Source organism: Scyliorhinus torazame, chromosome 17 (genome assembly GCF_047496885.1).
Source record: "Scyliorhinus torazame isolate Kashiwa2021f chromosome 17, sScyTor2.1, whole genome shotgun sequence".
Taxonomy (NCBI): Eukaryota; Metazoa; Chordata; class Chondrichthyes; order Carcharhiniformes; family Scyliorhinidae; genus Scyliorhinus; species Scyliorhinus torazame.
Genome location: NC_092723.1, coordinates 80,050,771 through 80,066,619, shown reverse-complemented (window position 1 = coordinate 80,066,619; position 15,849 = coordinate 80,050,771). Strand labels below are relative to the sequence as shown.

Below are 15,849 nucleotides of genomic sequence, written 5' to 3'. Positions count from 1 at the left end.
AAATAAAATAACCCATGCCATTCTAACACAATCTCCCAATGTTAATGGATCCTCTAAAAAAAATCCAGGATCTATCTCTTGATCTTCACCAGTTCTTCCTTGGACCAGACCCTATCTGTGTACCAGGTTTTATTGAAATTTGTCCATTGGTTTTTGAGATGATATATTATTTTCTACAGACCAAAAACCTAACATTATCTCCACCCATCTCAGAGACAGTGGAAATAAGTGTATGAGTAGGCCATTGGACACATCAGGCTTGCTCCACCATTCAACAAAATCCAGCTGTTCTGATTGTGGCCTTAACCCCACTGTCCTGACTGTCCCCTCATGACCTCTTGACTCCATTGTGGGTCAGAAATCTGTTTATCTCAGCCGGGAATATACTCAAGCCTCCATTGCTCTCTGGGGGAGAGAATTCCTCAGATTAACTCTCGAACTGACTATTGTTCAGGACCAATACACCCAAAGCATTGGGTATCTGTAAAGAAACAGTAGGAAGGATTCTCCGAGCCTCCGCGCCAAAATTGCGCTCGGCGCAGGGGCGGAGAATGGGGCATCAGACTCGCGATCGGGTCCGACACCTTCCCGCGATTCTCCGGGTACAAGAGAATCGCCATCAGTCGCGCGCACGCAGTCGACGCGGCGCCAGTCAGGGACAATTGAAAGATGCCCCCGCGGCGATTGTCCGCCGACAACTGGCCGAGTTCCCGCTGACCTGGTTCACTCATGGTTCCACCCGGCGGGAGCTCGGAGTGGCGGCTGTGGACCCAGTCCGCAGCCCCCCTGGTGGGGTGCAGGGGGATCCATAACCGGGGGGGGGGGGGGGGGGGGGGGGCCTCCAGGAAGGCCAGGCTCATGATCGGGGGCCACCGATCAGTTGGCGCGTATGATCTGGGGGGGTCTATATTGTCAGGGCCCGTCCGCTCTGTGGGTCCGCTATGCTGCACGGGGCCGCTGCTGCAGGCGGCCGCGGTCCGCATGCACGGAGCCGCGGGCGGAGGTGCAGGGCCCCATATCGGCAGCCGGAGCTGCGAGGAGTACTCCGGGTCCCTTGCTAGCCCCCTTCAAATGTAGAATCACTCTGGACGCTCTCCACGAAAGTCCAGATTGATTCGCGCCCGTTTTCCCGCAGGTGTGGGGACATAGCCCCAATATCAGAGAATTCCGCCCAGTGTGTTTCAAACATCTCTGAACTGTCTACATCGTCTCCGGGCAGCACATATCAGAGCAAATACTCCCACATTAAATCATTTCAAAATGTCTTTTGCCAATGACTTACTATTATTCATAATTTTTGACAAAGGAGTATGCATCACTCCATGGGCCCAATTCTCTGAGATCCAGAGCCTCAGAATCTGGACTGAAGTCTGTGATGCACCTCAGGATCCTGCGGAGGATCTGCCACACACACACAGAGGCTGTTTTAAGGAAGTTAAACAGTGCCTGGGAAGTTTTAAGCTGCTGATTGACTGGTTCACTCTGCTCACAGTACTCTGCCAATGTCTCTTACACTGATCTCAGTGTCAGAGATTTGTGCCACTTACCTTCTCCTTACCCGGAGATTACCCTGGAATTGTTACACAGTTCAATCTCTGGTGTAACTCAGTGACTGACAACCACAACTGGCCCCTTCACAACAATCCCCCGACTCAAGCCTCAATCCCACCATCACCTTTCAACCTGGTTAATCCCCGACCCAAATTACACCCGATCCTAATATCCCTCGACCCCATGAACCCCATTAACCCCCGACACCATTCCCCCCGACACCATTCACCCCCGACACCATTCACCCCCGACACCATTCACCCCCGACACCATTCACCCCCGACACCATTCACCCCCGACACCAATAATCATCGTCCCAAAGAACAAAAAGTACAAAGAACAGCACAGGAACAGGACCATCGACCCTCTAAGCCTGCACCGATCATGATGCCTGTTTAAACTAAAACCTTCTATCTTCCGGGTTCCGTATCCCTCTATTCCCATCCCATTCATGTATTCATCAAGATGCCTCTTAAACACTGCTATCATGTCTGACTCCCCACCTCCCTTGGCTGTGCATTCCAGGCACTCACCACCCTCTGTATGAAAAACCTGCCTGGCACATCTCCAAACTTTCCCCCTTGCACCTTAAACCTATGCCCCTGGTAATTGACTTTTCCACCCTGGGAATAAAGCGACTAACCCTGACCCAATAAACCCTGACCCATTAACCACCGACTAACTCCCAACCTGACACCTTTCACCTCAACCTGACTAAGTCATGACCCTATTAACCCCGACTCCATTAATGCCCAATCCCATTAACCCTGACCGGTCTAAACCCTTACCCGACTAACTATCAACTGACCCGACACCTTTAACCTCGACCTGACTAAATCATAATCCTATTGACCCCTGTCCCCATTAACCAATTAACAATGACACGATTAACCCCCGACCCGACTAATCCTCAACCCCATTTTCCTCCGACCCCATTAACCTCCGGCGTGACTAACCCCTGACCCCATTAACCCCTGATCCGACTAGCCCCTAATGCGATTGACCCCTGACCCCATTAACCACTTACATAGCACCACTCACCCACAAGATTTACCTGAATAAGGCAGCAAACATTGTACACTCTTCGTACGTCTCTCCCATGCTGCTCAGTTTTCTGCAAGGGTGTCTGCGCTGACCCATAGATCTTGCAGCTGGGATTGGAAGTCCCGGCTGAAAGGTTGTAAAAAAAGGTGCAGGAGTCGAAATCTTCGTGGGCAGGGCAATGAGCGCAGCCTCGACACTGGCTGAATGCCCAGGGCTAGTATTCGTTATTGTTGTAGGAACAGTGTTTGGTGATCAGTGTTGGGAACAGAGAGGCCACCGCAGCCATCTACAAATACGATCTTATGATTCTCGATTAGAGACACCAGTCTTATAAGCCCAGCCTGCAAGCATCAGCAAACTGAGATTGAATTCATTGTAATGACAGAAAAAAATGATTGAAATCTCAAACTAAATCATCTGTGTTCACACAGAAAATACAGAACTATCACGGAGTATACAGCAGGGCCAGAGGCATGGTTGTTGAGAATATTGCCTGGATTCACGGCAGCTGAAATTTACCTGCGTCTGGATTCCACTCCAAGCTTCCATAATTCCAGTGTCGTTCTGATGTTTCAAAGCCTGTTTCAAGTCACTTTTGATGTAGTCGGCTATCTGTAGAATGGAAACAGTAACACCATCAGGCGAATGGAACATCCTTCCCTATCATCACATCCGGCCTACCAGACCAGCGACTGCTTCCTTGATTCTGTCACTCACCAGGAACAATCACCTGTTGCCAGGCACTTCATCTGAGAAATTACAACTTACTGTTCTCTGATACTTTACCCTTCAAATAACTACTGGATATCACTCACCTGCCACACCTGTCTCTCAACTTGGACAACAGTCCATCAGAGCTCCACACAGACTCTGCCTATTTAGCTCAACTTTAAGCTGCTACAGGATTCTGGACTCCTCCTTTTGGTCCTTCTCGGTTTCTGTGCACTGCCAAGATTTAAGTTAATTAATTTAGGTTCCCAGCCCGTGTAACTCCCCATGTATACTTTGGCTGCTGCTCATGCCCCAAGCTCTTCACTTTGCATAGAATTCGTACAGTGTAGGAGGAGGCCATTCGTGGTCTGCACGGACCCTCTGAAACAGCTCTCTACCCAGGCCCACTCGTGGTGGTAGCCCAGTGGTTAGCTCTGTTGCTTCACAGTGCCAGGGACCCGGGTTCGATTTCCAGCTTGGGTCACTGTCTGTGCGGAGTCTACATGTTCTCCCCGTGTCTGCGTGGGTTTCCTCCGGGTGCTCCGGTTTCCTCCCACAAGTCCCAAAAGATGTGTTTGTTAGGTGTATTGGACATTCTGAACTCTCCCTCTGTGTACCCGAACAGGCGCCGGAGTGTGGCGACTAGGGAATTTTCACAGTAACTTCATTGAAGTGTTGATATCAGCCTACTTGTGACACTCATGAAAATTATTATTATTAAATCCACCAAACCTGCACCTCCCTGGACACTAAGGGGCAATTTTAGAATGGCCTGCACATATTTTCCTTCTCCTCCTCCAAGATCCTTCTCACCTGTTGCTATATCTCTTTTAACTTCCAGCTCTGATTCCTTCAGAGACAGTCCTACAAGCTCTGCCCCTATCAGCATTCTCTCATGGGAACAACGAGGCACTCACTGCTGCCCAAGCACCAACGTCAACTGCCCCATCCTCCAGTCTCTCACCTCTAATTCTGCCCAGCGTGCTGGCGGAGATGCGGGGGGGGGGGGCATGATCTTGCCCAGCTCCTCCCTGTCCACGTCACTCTTCCCACTGCAGGTCCTGTGGACTTTGTCAGTGGATCAGCTCTCACCCCAAAACCAACCTCTCTGCATCTCCCTCCAGAGTACTCAGTCACTTGTGAACAAACCTATTGCAATCCCTGAACATACTGTGAATTATTGTATCGATGTTATGGTCTTAACAGATTCCTGGCTGAGTGGTGATGAGGGTTCTCACCTAAAAAAAAGCCTCCCTGCCTGGTCACACATTTAACCACTCACCCTATCCAATCCGGCCTGGTGGTGGTGTGACTCTTCTAACCAAATCTCACCTTGGTCTGTCCCCTACTCCCCTGCCACTTACTCCTCATTGAAACCCCTCACCTTGTCCCACCCTTCAATTTTCAATTGAAATTCCTGTTCTTTATCACCTACTTTTCTCAGAAAGCTGTGTTCACTACTTTCCCCACTCAGCCTCTGCGTCAAATAGCGCCCCAGCCTCAGGAAATTTTACCTCCATCTCAAAGGTGTGGGTTTTTGCAGCCCCCGCGCTCCCCCCCTCCCCCCCCGCCCGTGGGTTTTCCGGTGGCGTGGTGTGGCACCAATAGGAAATCCGATTGACAAGCGGTGGGAAGAGAGAATCCCACTGCTAGCGAAGACACCGACGAGAAACACACAGCTAGGGGAGCGGAGAATCCCGCTCCACATAAAAAGTGGCTAAAAGATAACAAGGAGAGAAAAATTAGAGTGCAAAAGAAAGCTAGCTAGAAATATAAAGATAGATAGTATTATGATCCCAGATCAGACCTCAACAGTGGCTAAGGTACTGAACAATGATAATCAATACAGTGACACAATTTCCCTTAACTGCTATCTGTATTCCCAATCAAACAACAAAAAGCCATTCAGCTCTCAATCTACTTTCAAATACAGTTAGCCCTGAAGGATACCTGTGGTATAGAAATCCTCAACACTCTATTTTGAAAATAGAGATATCTTTTGACACTGATTTAAATAAAAGACCCGGAGCGAAATTCTCTGGTATCGGCGCGATGTCCGCCGACTGCCGCCCAAAACGGCGCAAATCAGTCGGGCATCGCGCCGCCCCAAAGGTGCGGGATGCTCCGCATCTTGGGGGGCCGAGCCCCAACCTTAAGGGGCTAGGCCCGCGCCGGGCTAATTTCCGCCCCACCAGCTGGCGGAAAAGGCCTTTGGTGCCCCGCCAGCTGGCGCGGAAATGACATCTCCGGGCGGCGCATGCGCAGGAGCGTCAGCGGCCGCTGACGGCATTCCCGTGCATGCGCAGTGGAGGGAGTTTCTTCCGCCTCCGCCATGGTGGAGACTGTGGCGAAGGCGGAAGGGAAAGAGTGCCCCCACAGCACAGTCCCGCCCACGGATCGCGGGCCAGGCCACCATGGGGGCACCCCCCCAGGGCCCCGGAGCCCGCCCGCGCCGCCTTGTCCCGCCGGTAAGGTAGGCGGTTTAATCTACGCCGGCGGGACAGGCATTTCAGCGGTGGGACTTCGGCCCATCCGGGCCGGAGAATCGCGAGGGGGTGGCCCGCCAACCGGGGCGACGCGATTCCCGCCCCCGCCGAATATCCGGTGCTGAAGAATTCGGCAACCGGCGGGGGCGGGATTCACGCCAGCCCCATGCGATTCTCTGACCCGGCGGGGGGTCGGAGAATCTCGCCCCCGAATCTGGTCAGAATCACACAAAAACTCTGGTTGTATTTCTTGAGAAGCTACTTCTCAACTTGTTTCAGCTCACCTTCCAATCGCACAACTCTGAACTGCTTGAAAAGGAACTATTCATCTGTTCACATTGTAAGGGTCCTTCATGTTTATTCCCTACCTCTTCCCTCATTTCCCCCTTTCTTTTATTTTTGTGATTATATTTTTAATCCATGGATGATTCATGGACATGTGTCTTTAAGGCAGCTTGCTATTTTATTTCAGGCAGAAGAAAGCAGTATCCTGTGCCTTTAATTCAAACAGAAGGATCCAGAATGCTGTGGTGATTTAAATCGGGGGCCATCACCAAGGACAGAGATTGGCTGGGAGTCAGTTTGATTGATTTGGCTGGTGCTCAATGAATTGGCCTAAAAGGCTGTGCACAGCCTGGTAATAATAATAATAATCTTAATTAGTGTCACAAGTAGGCTGACATTAATACTGCAAATCAAGTTACTGGGAAAATCCCCTAGTCACCACACTCCGACGCCTGTTCGGGTACAGTGAGGGAGAATTCAGAATGTCCAATTCACCTAACAAGCACGTCTTTTGGGACTTGTGGGAGGAAACTGAAGCACTCGGAGGAAACCCACGCAACACGGGGAGAACATGCAAACTACGCACAGACAGTGACCCAAGTGGGAATCGAACTTGAGATCCTGGCGTTGTGAAGCAACAGTGCTAACCACACTGTGCTACCGTGATTTGATATTATCTCTCTGGAATATTTTTGCAGAGCCACAAAGTTAAATTTTTGTTTCACGTTTGATTCTAGCAGCACGGAGGTAAAAATCTAGATAAATCATCTCCAGAAAACTGCTGCTTAGCCTCTCAAAAAAGTTCCAGCTAACTCCCTCTCTCTAATAAGCCTTGGGTGTTGGATTCCTGACCACAAACAGGGAATCTGTCTCACCAGGAAAATTCTGAGTACAGGCTGCAAAATAAGGACTACACTTTACAAGCTCGCTGTGGAGAAAGCCTGCAAGAAACGATCACCTGAAGCAAAGACTTGATTCTCTTTCATTTACGTTTTTACCCCTTTCCACCCCTCTGTGTTTGTCTGTCTTGTGTGTGTTTGTAGAGGTTGGGCAGGCAAGTTACAGTAGGAGTCAGGTACTTATTAATATTTAACCAACTGCATCAACTGTACTTTTCACTAGTATTCGTGTTGTAAATAAATAGTAATTGTGTTTCAACGTACAAACCTGGTGACTGTAATTATTGGGCAGCCAAAGGCCAAGGACTTTGGGTATTTTTAGGAGTTATTGGTTAATTGATTTGTGTCACTGTCTGTGCGGAGTCTACACGTTCTCCCCTTGTTTGCGTGGGTTTCCTCCGGGTGCTCCGGTTTCCGCCCATAGTCCAAAGATGTGCAGGTTAGGTGGAGTGGCCATGATAAATTGCCCTTAGTGACCAAAAAGGTTAGGTGGGATTACTGGGTTACAAAATTCTATGATTCTATGATTTGTGTTGTGACTCCAGGGAATGTGCGGCTGGAATTGACCGCACACTAGCCCAGGGTGTCATAGCAACAGACATATCTTTAACTGAACTGCAGAGAGAGCAGACACTTGACTTCTGCTCACAGCTTAATCGAAAACTCAACTAAAACTGTTTTTCTGCAACCGCCTGATTCTTCAGCTCCTCCCATTAATTACATCAGCTTACCGAGCTGAAATCTAATTAACTCCACAGGGAACCCGCTTTATCCAAACAAAACTCTATTAGCGCAAACATTTTGCTGTTCCTTAATTGCACCCCAGCTCCAAAACCTTTTTTAAACACACTGCTGTAGCAGTCACTCACACACTAAATAAGACATTTAACCCTTACTACACCACCTACATATAGCACGATAGATATGAAACACCTAACATCGCAATATTAAGAGGTTCTGTGGATATTTAAAAAGGAAAAGAGTTCACAAAGAGTGTTGGTCCAATAAAACATGAGGCTGTAGAAGTGGGATGATGGAAAATAAGGACATGATAAAGGTATTAGAATTGATTCGGTATTTTACATACCTTCCCTGTGGAGGACACGTGTGACATCACAGGAATAGTTATAAATCAGGAAATGGAAGGGAGGGAGGAACTCAGGAAAATTATAATAACCAGAAAAGCAATGCTGAGTAAGTCATTGGGTCTGTGGCAGGCCAGTCATTGCATCCGATGGATCGCATCCTAGGGTCTTAAAAGAAGGGCCCAGTGATATAGTTGATGTGTTGGTTTTAATTTTCCAAAACTCCCTGCATTCGGAGAAGATTCCAGTAGATTGGTAAGACATGATCTTCCCTTAACAAAATCATGATGCCTATCAATAACTGGTCCATTTTCCTCCAAATGTCCATATATTCTGTCCCTTAGTATCTTTTGCAAAAGCTTCCCCACCACTGATGTCAGGTTCACCAGTCTATAATTTGCTAGATTGTACCTGCTTCCTTTCTTAAACAAGAGAATAACATTGGCTATTCTCCAGTCCTCTTGAACCTTGCCTCTGGTCAAAGAGGATGTGAAGATATCTTTTAAGGCTCCAGCTATTCCTCACCCCCGCGGTAACCTGAGATAGGAACAATCCAGCCCGGGGACTTGTCTGCCTTAATGCAATTTAGGATACTCAACAATTCCTCCTTTGATGTATTGACATTCTCAAGAGCGTTCACACACCTATTGCTGCCCTCAACATCCATCATGTCCTTCTCCATGGTGAATACCGATACAAAGTACTCATTAAGGATTTCACCCACTTCCTGTGGTTCAACGCATAACTTCCCTCCATTGTCCTCGAGTGGGCCTACTCTTTCTCTTGCTCCTAACATATGCATAAAAAGCCTTGGGATTCTCCTTGACCATGTTTGCTAAAGACATTTCATGGCCCCTCTTAGCCCTCCTAATTCCACGTTTAAGTTCCTTCCTATTTTCACTGTCCTCCTCAAGGGCTTCATCAGTTTTTAGATGCCAAGACCTTTGCATGCTTCCTTTTTCCTTTTGACTAAGTTTACAATTTCCCTTGTCATCCATGGTTCCCGAATCCTGCCATTTCTATCCTTAATTTTTGCAGGGACATGCCTGTCCTGCACTTCAATCAACAGGCCTCTAAAACCCTCCCACATGACCAACAGGCCTCTAAAAGCCTCCCATGGGGCAGCACGGTAGCACAAGTGGATAGCACTGCGGCTTCACAGCACCAGGTTCGATTCCCCGCTGGGTCACTGTCTGTACGGTCTCCCCATGTCCCCGGTTTCCTCCGGGTGCTCCGGTTTCCTCCCACAGTCCAAAGACATGCAGGTTAGGTGGATTGGCCATGATAAATTGCCCTTAGTGACCAAAAAGGTTACGGGGATAGGGTGGAAGTGAGGGCTTTAGTGGGTCGGTACAGACTCGATGGGCCGAATGGCCTCCTTCTGCACTGTATGTTCTATGACAGATGTAGATTTGCCCTCAAATAGCCACTCCCAATCCACATTCCCCAGTCCCTGTCTAATTTGGATGTAATTGGCCCTCGTGCAAATAAGTACCCTCACCCCCGGCCAACTCTTGAATTTATCAATGATTACATGAAATCTTGTGGAATTATGGTCACTAAGCACAAAATGCTCCCTCACTGAAACATCAATCACCTGGCTTGGCTCATTCCCCAATACCAAGTCTAGCATGGCCCCCTCCCTGGTTGGTTTGCCCTCCTGGACACATCTAACAATTGCTTTCCATCTGAGCCTCTGGCTGTAAGGGATTCCCAGTCAGTATGGGGGAAGTTAAAGACACCTGTCACAACTATCCTGCTTTTTTCACACCTTTTCAGTATCTGACTGCACAACTGCTGCTCTGTCTCCTGTGGGCTATTGGGAGGTCTGTAGTACACTCCCAACATTGTGGTTTCACTCTTCTTATTCCTGAGCTCCACCCATAATGCCTCATGGTAAGATCCCTCCAATGTGTCCTCCCGCAACGCAGCTGTGATCTGGGCGGGATTCTCCGACCCCCCCGCCGGGTCGGAGAATCCCGCCCCCGCCGGCTGCCGAATTCTCCGGCGCTGGGGATTTGGCAGGGGCGGGAATCGCGCCGCGTCGGTCGGCGGCCGCTGGTCGCGGGCCCCCGGCGATTCTCTGGCCCGCAATTGGCCGAGTGGCTGCCCGTTATAGGCCGGTCCCGCCGGCGTAAATGACAACAGGTACTTACCGGCGGGACCTGGCTCCACGGGCGGCCTCCGGAGTCCTCGGGGGGGGCGCGGGGGGATCTGGCCCCGGGGGGGGGGGGGGGGGGCACGGTGGCCTGGCCCGCGAACGGGGCCTACCGCTCTGCGGGCGGGCCTGTGCCATGGGGCGCTCTATTCCTCCGCGCCGACTGCTGTGGACCTCCGCGATGGCCGACACGGAGATGAACACCTCTGCGCATATGCTGGGATGGCGCCAGCACACGCTGGTGCTCCCGTGCATGTGCCAACTCGCCCCTTCTGCACCGGTTGGCGTGGCGCTAAGCCTCTCCTGCGCCGGCCGGCGGGGCGCAAACCACTCCGGTGCCGGCCTAGCCCTGAAGGTGCGGAGGATTCCATACCTTCGGGGCGACCCGACACCGGAGTGGTTCATGCCACTCCTTCACTCCGGGCTTGCCCGCCCCGCCAATTCCCGCAGAATCCCGCCCGTGCTCTCTAATCAGCAATGCAACTCCAACACCTCTTTTGTTTCCCCTTCTGACCCATCTTAAACAATTTATCCTGGTTTACATTAGCGCCAGACAGGAACAAACAATTGCTGCAGTTCACCCATGCGTTCTTTAAACGTTTGCCATTGCCTGTCCACTGTCATCCCTTTAAGTAATGTTCAACAATCCATCATAGCCAACTCGTGCCTCATACTATCATAGCTTTCTTTAGTTAGATTCAGGGCCCTAGTCTCAGAATCTACTACTTCACTCTCCATATTGATGAAAAATTCCATCATGTTCTGGTTGCTCATCCCCAAGGGGTCTCACACAGCCAGATTGCCAATGATCCTATTCTCATTCTACAGTACCCAGTCTAGGATGGTCTGTTCTCTAGTTGGTTCTTCACTGTATTGGTCCAGAAAACCATCCACAAAACACTCCAGGAATTCCTCTTCTACGGTACTGTTGCTAATTTGATTTGCTCAATCTATATACATATTAAAATCACCCAGAATTACAGATGTTCCTTTGTCGCATGCATCTGTAATTTTCTGTTTAATGCCGGGCGGGATTCTCCTTTCTGGGGACTAGGTCCCCACGCCTGCGGGCGAACCGCCAACCACTCCGGCGTCAACAGCCCCCAAAGGTGCAGATTTCTGTGCCGGTTGGAGTGGGTTGCCGTCGCTCCAACCGGCACCGAAGGGACTGCACGAGTTTGCGCATGCACCGAAGGGCCGGCGTGATCTTGCACATGTGCAGAACTGTTGGCGTGGTTGCGTGCATGCGCAGAGCAGCCGGCGTATTCTGGTGCATGCGCAGGGGGTTGTCTTCTCCGCGCCGTCCATGGCGGAGCCCCACAGGAGCCGGCACGGGAGGAAGGAATGCCCCCACGGCAAAGGCCCGCCCGCAGATAGGTGGGCCCTGATTGCGGGCCAGGCCACCGTGGGGGGCCCCCCGGGGTCGGATCCCCCCGCAACCCCCCAAGGACCGCCCGAGCTGATTTACCTGCCAGGCCCCGCCGCGTGGGACTATGCCTAACCCACGCCGGCGGGACTGGCCAGAAACGGATGGCCGCTCGGCCCATCGGGGCCCGGAGAATTGCCGGGAGGGCCGCTGCCAACGGCACCCGACCAGCATGGCATGAACCCCGCCCCCGCCCGAAAACCGGCGCCAGAGAATACGGCAGCCGCCGTTGGGGTGGTGGGGCGGGATTCGCCCCGGCGGTGGGGTAGGAGAATCCCGCTGGCCATTCCCAACATCACCACTACAGTTTGGGGGTCTATGTACAACCCCCACTAACATTTTTTGCCCCTTGGTGTTGCTCAGCTCGATCCATACAAATTCCACATCATCTTGGCTAATATCCACAGTAACTTGAGTGCAGTGTTAATGTAAGCCTACTTGTGACAATAAAGGTTATTATTATCCTTCCTCACTATTGCGTTACTTTCCTCTTTAAACAGCAATGCAACTCCACCACCTTCTCCTTTTTATCTGTCCTTCCTAAATACCGAATATCCCTGGACGTTCGGTTCTCATCCCTGGTCACCCTGCAGCCATGTCTCTGTAATCTTGATTATATCATACCCGTTTATATCTATTTGTGTGATTAATTCATCCACTTTATTGCGAATGCTCTGCATATTAAAGGTACAAAGCCTTAATATCTTTTTAACATTACTTTTTTATGGAATTTACAGTGCAGAAGGAGCCCATTCGGCCCATCGAGTCTGCACCGATCCTTGGAAAGAGCACCCTACCTAAGCCCACACCTCCACCCTATCCCCGTAACCCCACCTAACCACTTTTTGGATGCTAAGGGCAATTTTATCATGGCCAATCCACCTAACATGGACATCTTTGGACTGTGGGAGGAAAGCGGAGCACCCGGAGGAAACCCACGCAGACATGGGGAGAACGAGCAAACTCCACACAGACAGTGACCCAAGCCGGGAATCGAAATTGGGACCTTGGAGCTGTGAAGCAACAGTGCTAAGCACTGTGTCACCGTGCCGCCCCAAACATGGCCTGTTCCCATTATTTTTCACTGTGGTATGGAAAGGCTCAGTAAACCAAGGTCCACCACACTAAGAAAACAAAAAGGGACGGTCAATAGAGAATTAAAGGTGCTATATTTAAATGCGCGCAGTGTACGGAACAAGGTAGATGAGCTTGTGGCCCAGATTGTGACTGGCAGGTATGATGTGGTAGGCATCACAGAGACGTGGTTGCAGGGGGTTCAGGACTGGCATTTAAACATCCAGGGATTCACAACCTATCGAAAAGACAGAGAGGTGGGCAGAGGGGGCGGGGTTGCCTTGTTAATGAGGAATGAAATTAAATCAATAGCACTAAACGACATGTGGTCGGATGATGTGGAGTCTGTGTGGGTAGAGTTGAGGAACCACAAATGCAAAAAAACCATATTGGGAGTTATGTACAGGCCTCCTAACAGTGGTCAGGACCAGGGGCACAAAATGCACCACGAAATAGAAAGTGCATGTCAGAAAGGCAAGGTCACAGTGATCATGGGGGACTTTAATATGCAGGTGGACTGGGTAAATAATACTGCCAGTGGACCCAAAGAAAGGGAATTCATTGAATGTTTACATGAGGGCTTTTTGGAACAGCTTGTGATGGAGCCCACGAGGGAACAGGCCATTCTGGACTTAGTGTTATGTAATGAGCCAGACTTGATTAAAGATCTTAAAGTAAGGGAGCACTTAGGAGGCAGTGATCATAATATGGTCGCATTCAATCTCCAATTTGAAAGAAAGAAGGTAGAATCAGATGTAAAGGTGTTACAGTTAAATAAAGGTAACTACAGGGGCATGAGGGAGGAACTGATGAAAATCGACTGGGAGCAGAGCCTAGTGGGAAAGACAGTAGAACAGCAATGGCAGGAGTTTTGGGAGTAATTGAGGACACAGTACAGAGGTTCATCCCAAAGAAAAGAAAGGTTATCAGAGGGGGGATTAGGCAGCCATGGCTGACAAAGGAAGTTAGGGAATGCATCAAAGCAAAAGAGAAAGCCTATAATGTGGCAAAGAGTAGTGGGAAGTCAGAAGATTGGGAAGGCTACAAAAACAAACAGAGGATAACAAAGAGAGAAATAAGAAAAGAGAAGATCAAATATGAAGGTAGGCTAGCCAGTAACATTAGGAATGATAGTAAAAGTTTCTTTAAATACATTAAAAGCAAACGGGAGGCAAAAGTTGACATTGGGCCGCTCCAAAATGACGCTGGTAATTTTGTGATGGGAGATAAGGAAATAGCCGAGGAACTGAATAAGTACTTTGCGTCAGTCTTCACAGTAGAAGACATGAGTAATATCCCAACAATTCCGGAGAGTCAGGGGACAGAGTTGAATATGGTAGCCATCACAAAGGAGGAAGTGCTAGAGAAACTAAGAGGTCTAAAAATTGACAAATCTCCGGGCCCAGATGGGCTACATCCTAGAGTTCTAAAGGAGATAGCTGAAGAAATAGTGGAGGCGTTAGTTATGATCTTTCAAAAGTCACTGGAGTCCGGGAAAGTCCCAGAGGATTGGAAAATCGCTGTTGTAACCCCCCTGTTCAAGAAGGGAACAAGGAAAAAGATGGAAAATTATAGGCCAATTAGCCTAACCTCGGTTGTTGGCAAGATTCTAGAATCCATTGTTAAGGATGAGATTTCTAAATTCTTGGAAGTGCAGGGTCGGATTAGGATAAGTCAGCATGGATTTAGTAAGGGGAGGTCGTGCCTGACAAACCTGTTAGAGTTCTTTGAAGAGATAACAAATAGGTTAGACCAAGGAGAGCCAATGGATGTTATCTATCTTGACTTCCAAAAGGCCTTTGATAAGGTGCCTCACGGGAGACTGCTGAGAAAAATAACGGCCCATGGTATTCGAGGCAAGGTACTGACATGGATTGATGATTGGCTGTCAGGCAGAAGGCAGAGAGTTGGGATAAAAGGTTCTTCTTCGGAATGGCAACCGGTGACGAGTGGTGTCCCGCAGGGTTCAGTGTTGGGGCCACAGCTGTTCTCTTTATATATTAACAATCTAGATGACGGGACTGAGGGCATTCTGGCTAAGTTTGCCGATGATACGAAGATAGGTGGAGGGGCAGGTAGTATGGAAGAGATGGGGAGGCTTCAGAAAGATTTAGACAGTTTAGGAGAGTGGTCCAAGAAATGGCGGATGAAATTCAACGTGGGCAAGTGCGAGGTCTTGCACTTTGGAAAAAAGAATAGAGGCGTGGACTATTTTCTAAACGGTGACAAAATTCATAATGTTGAAGTGCAAACGGACTTGGGAGTCCTAGTCCAGGATTCTCTAAAGGTAAACTTGCAGGTTGAGTCCGTAATTAAGAAAGCAAATGCAATGTTGTCATTCATCTCAAGAGGCTTGGAATATAAAAGCAGGGATGTACTTCTGAAGCTTTATAAAGCATTAGTTAGGCCCCATTTAGAATACTGTGAGCAATTTTGGGCCCCACACCTCAGGAAGGACATACTGGCACTGGAGCGGGTCCAGCGGAGATTCACACGGATGATCCCAAGAATGGTAGGCCTAACATACGATGAACGTCTGAGGATCCTGGGATTATATTCATTGGAGTTTAGGAGGTTGAGGGGAGATCTAATAGAAACTTACAAGATAATGAATGGCTTAGATAGGGTGGATGTAGGGAAGTTGTTTCCATTAGCAGGGGAGACTAGGATCCGGGGGCACAGCCTTAGAATAAAAGGGAGTCACTTTAGAACAGAGATGAGGAGAAATTTCTTCAGCCAGAGAGTGGTGGGTCTGTGGAATTCATTGCCACAGAGGGCGGTGGAGGCCGGGACGTTGAGTGTCTTTAAGACAGAAGTTGATAAATTCTTGATTTCTCGAGGAATTAAGGGCTACGGAGAAACAGCGGGTAAATGGAGTTGAAATCAGCCATGATTGAATGGTGGATTGGCTCGATGGGCCGAATGGCCTTACTTCCACTCCAATGTCTTATGGTCTTATGGTCTTAAGCAGAAGGTGGAAGTACACAGGAGATAAAGGTGGATTTTAACCTCAAGCCCCTTTAGCCTCTTGCCCCTATTCACTCAACTACCCCTGTCCACATAGCTACCCCTGACCAGTCAGCTACACCTGTCCACACAACTACCCCTGTCCACTCAGCTACCCCTGTCC

The 15,849-nt window shown here is 49.4% G+C and overlaps 1 protein-coding gene across 1 annotated transcript in view; it reads right to left on the bottom strand.

Annotated features, from left to right (window-relative positions):
* The window catches only part of LOC140393970 (leukocyte surface antigen CD53-like), a 164,943-nt gene that overhangs the window by 21,015 nt on the left and 128,079 nt on the right, over nucleotides 1-15,849 (bottom strand). Inside the window, exon 5 of the mRNA XM_072480675.1 lies at nucleotides 3,115-3,207. Within this exon, the coding sequence (XP_072336776.1) occupies nucleotides 3,115-3,207 (93 nt within the window). The remainder of the gene's footprint in view (nucleotides 1-3,114; nucleotides 3,208-15,849) is intronic.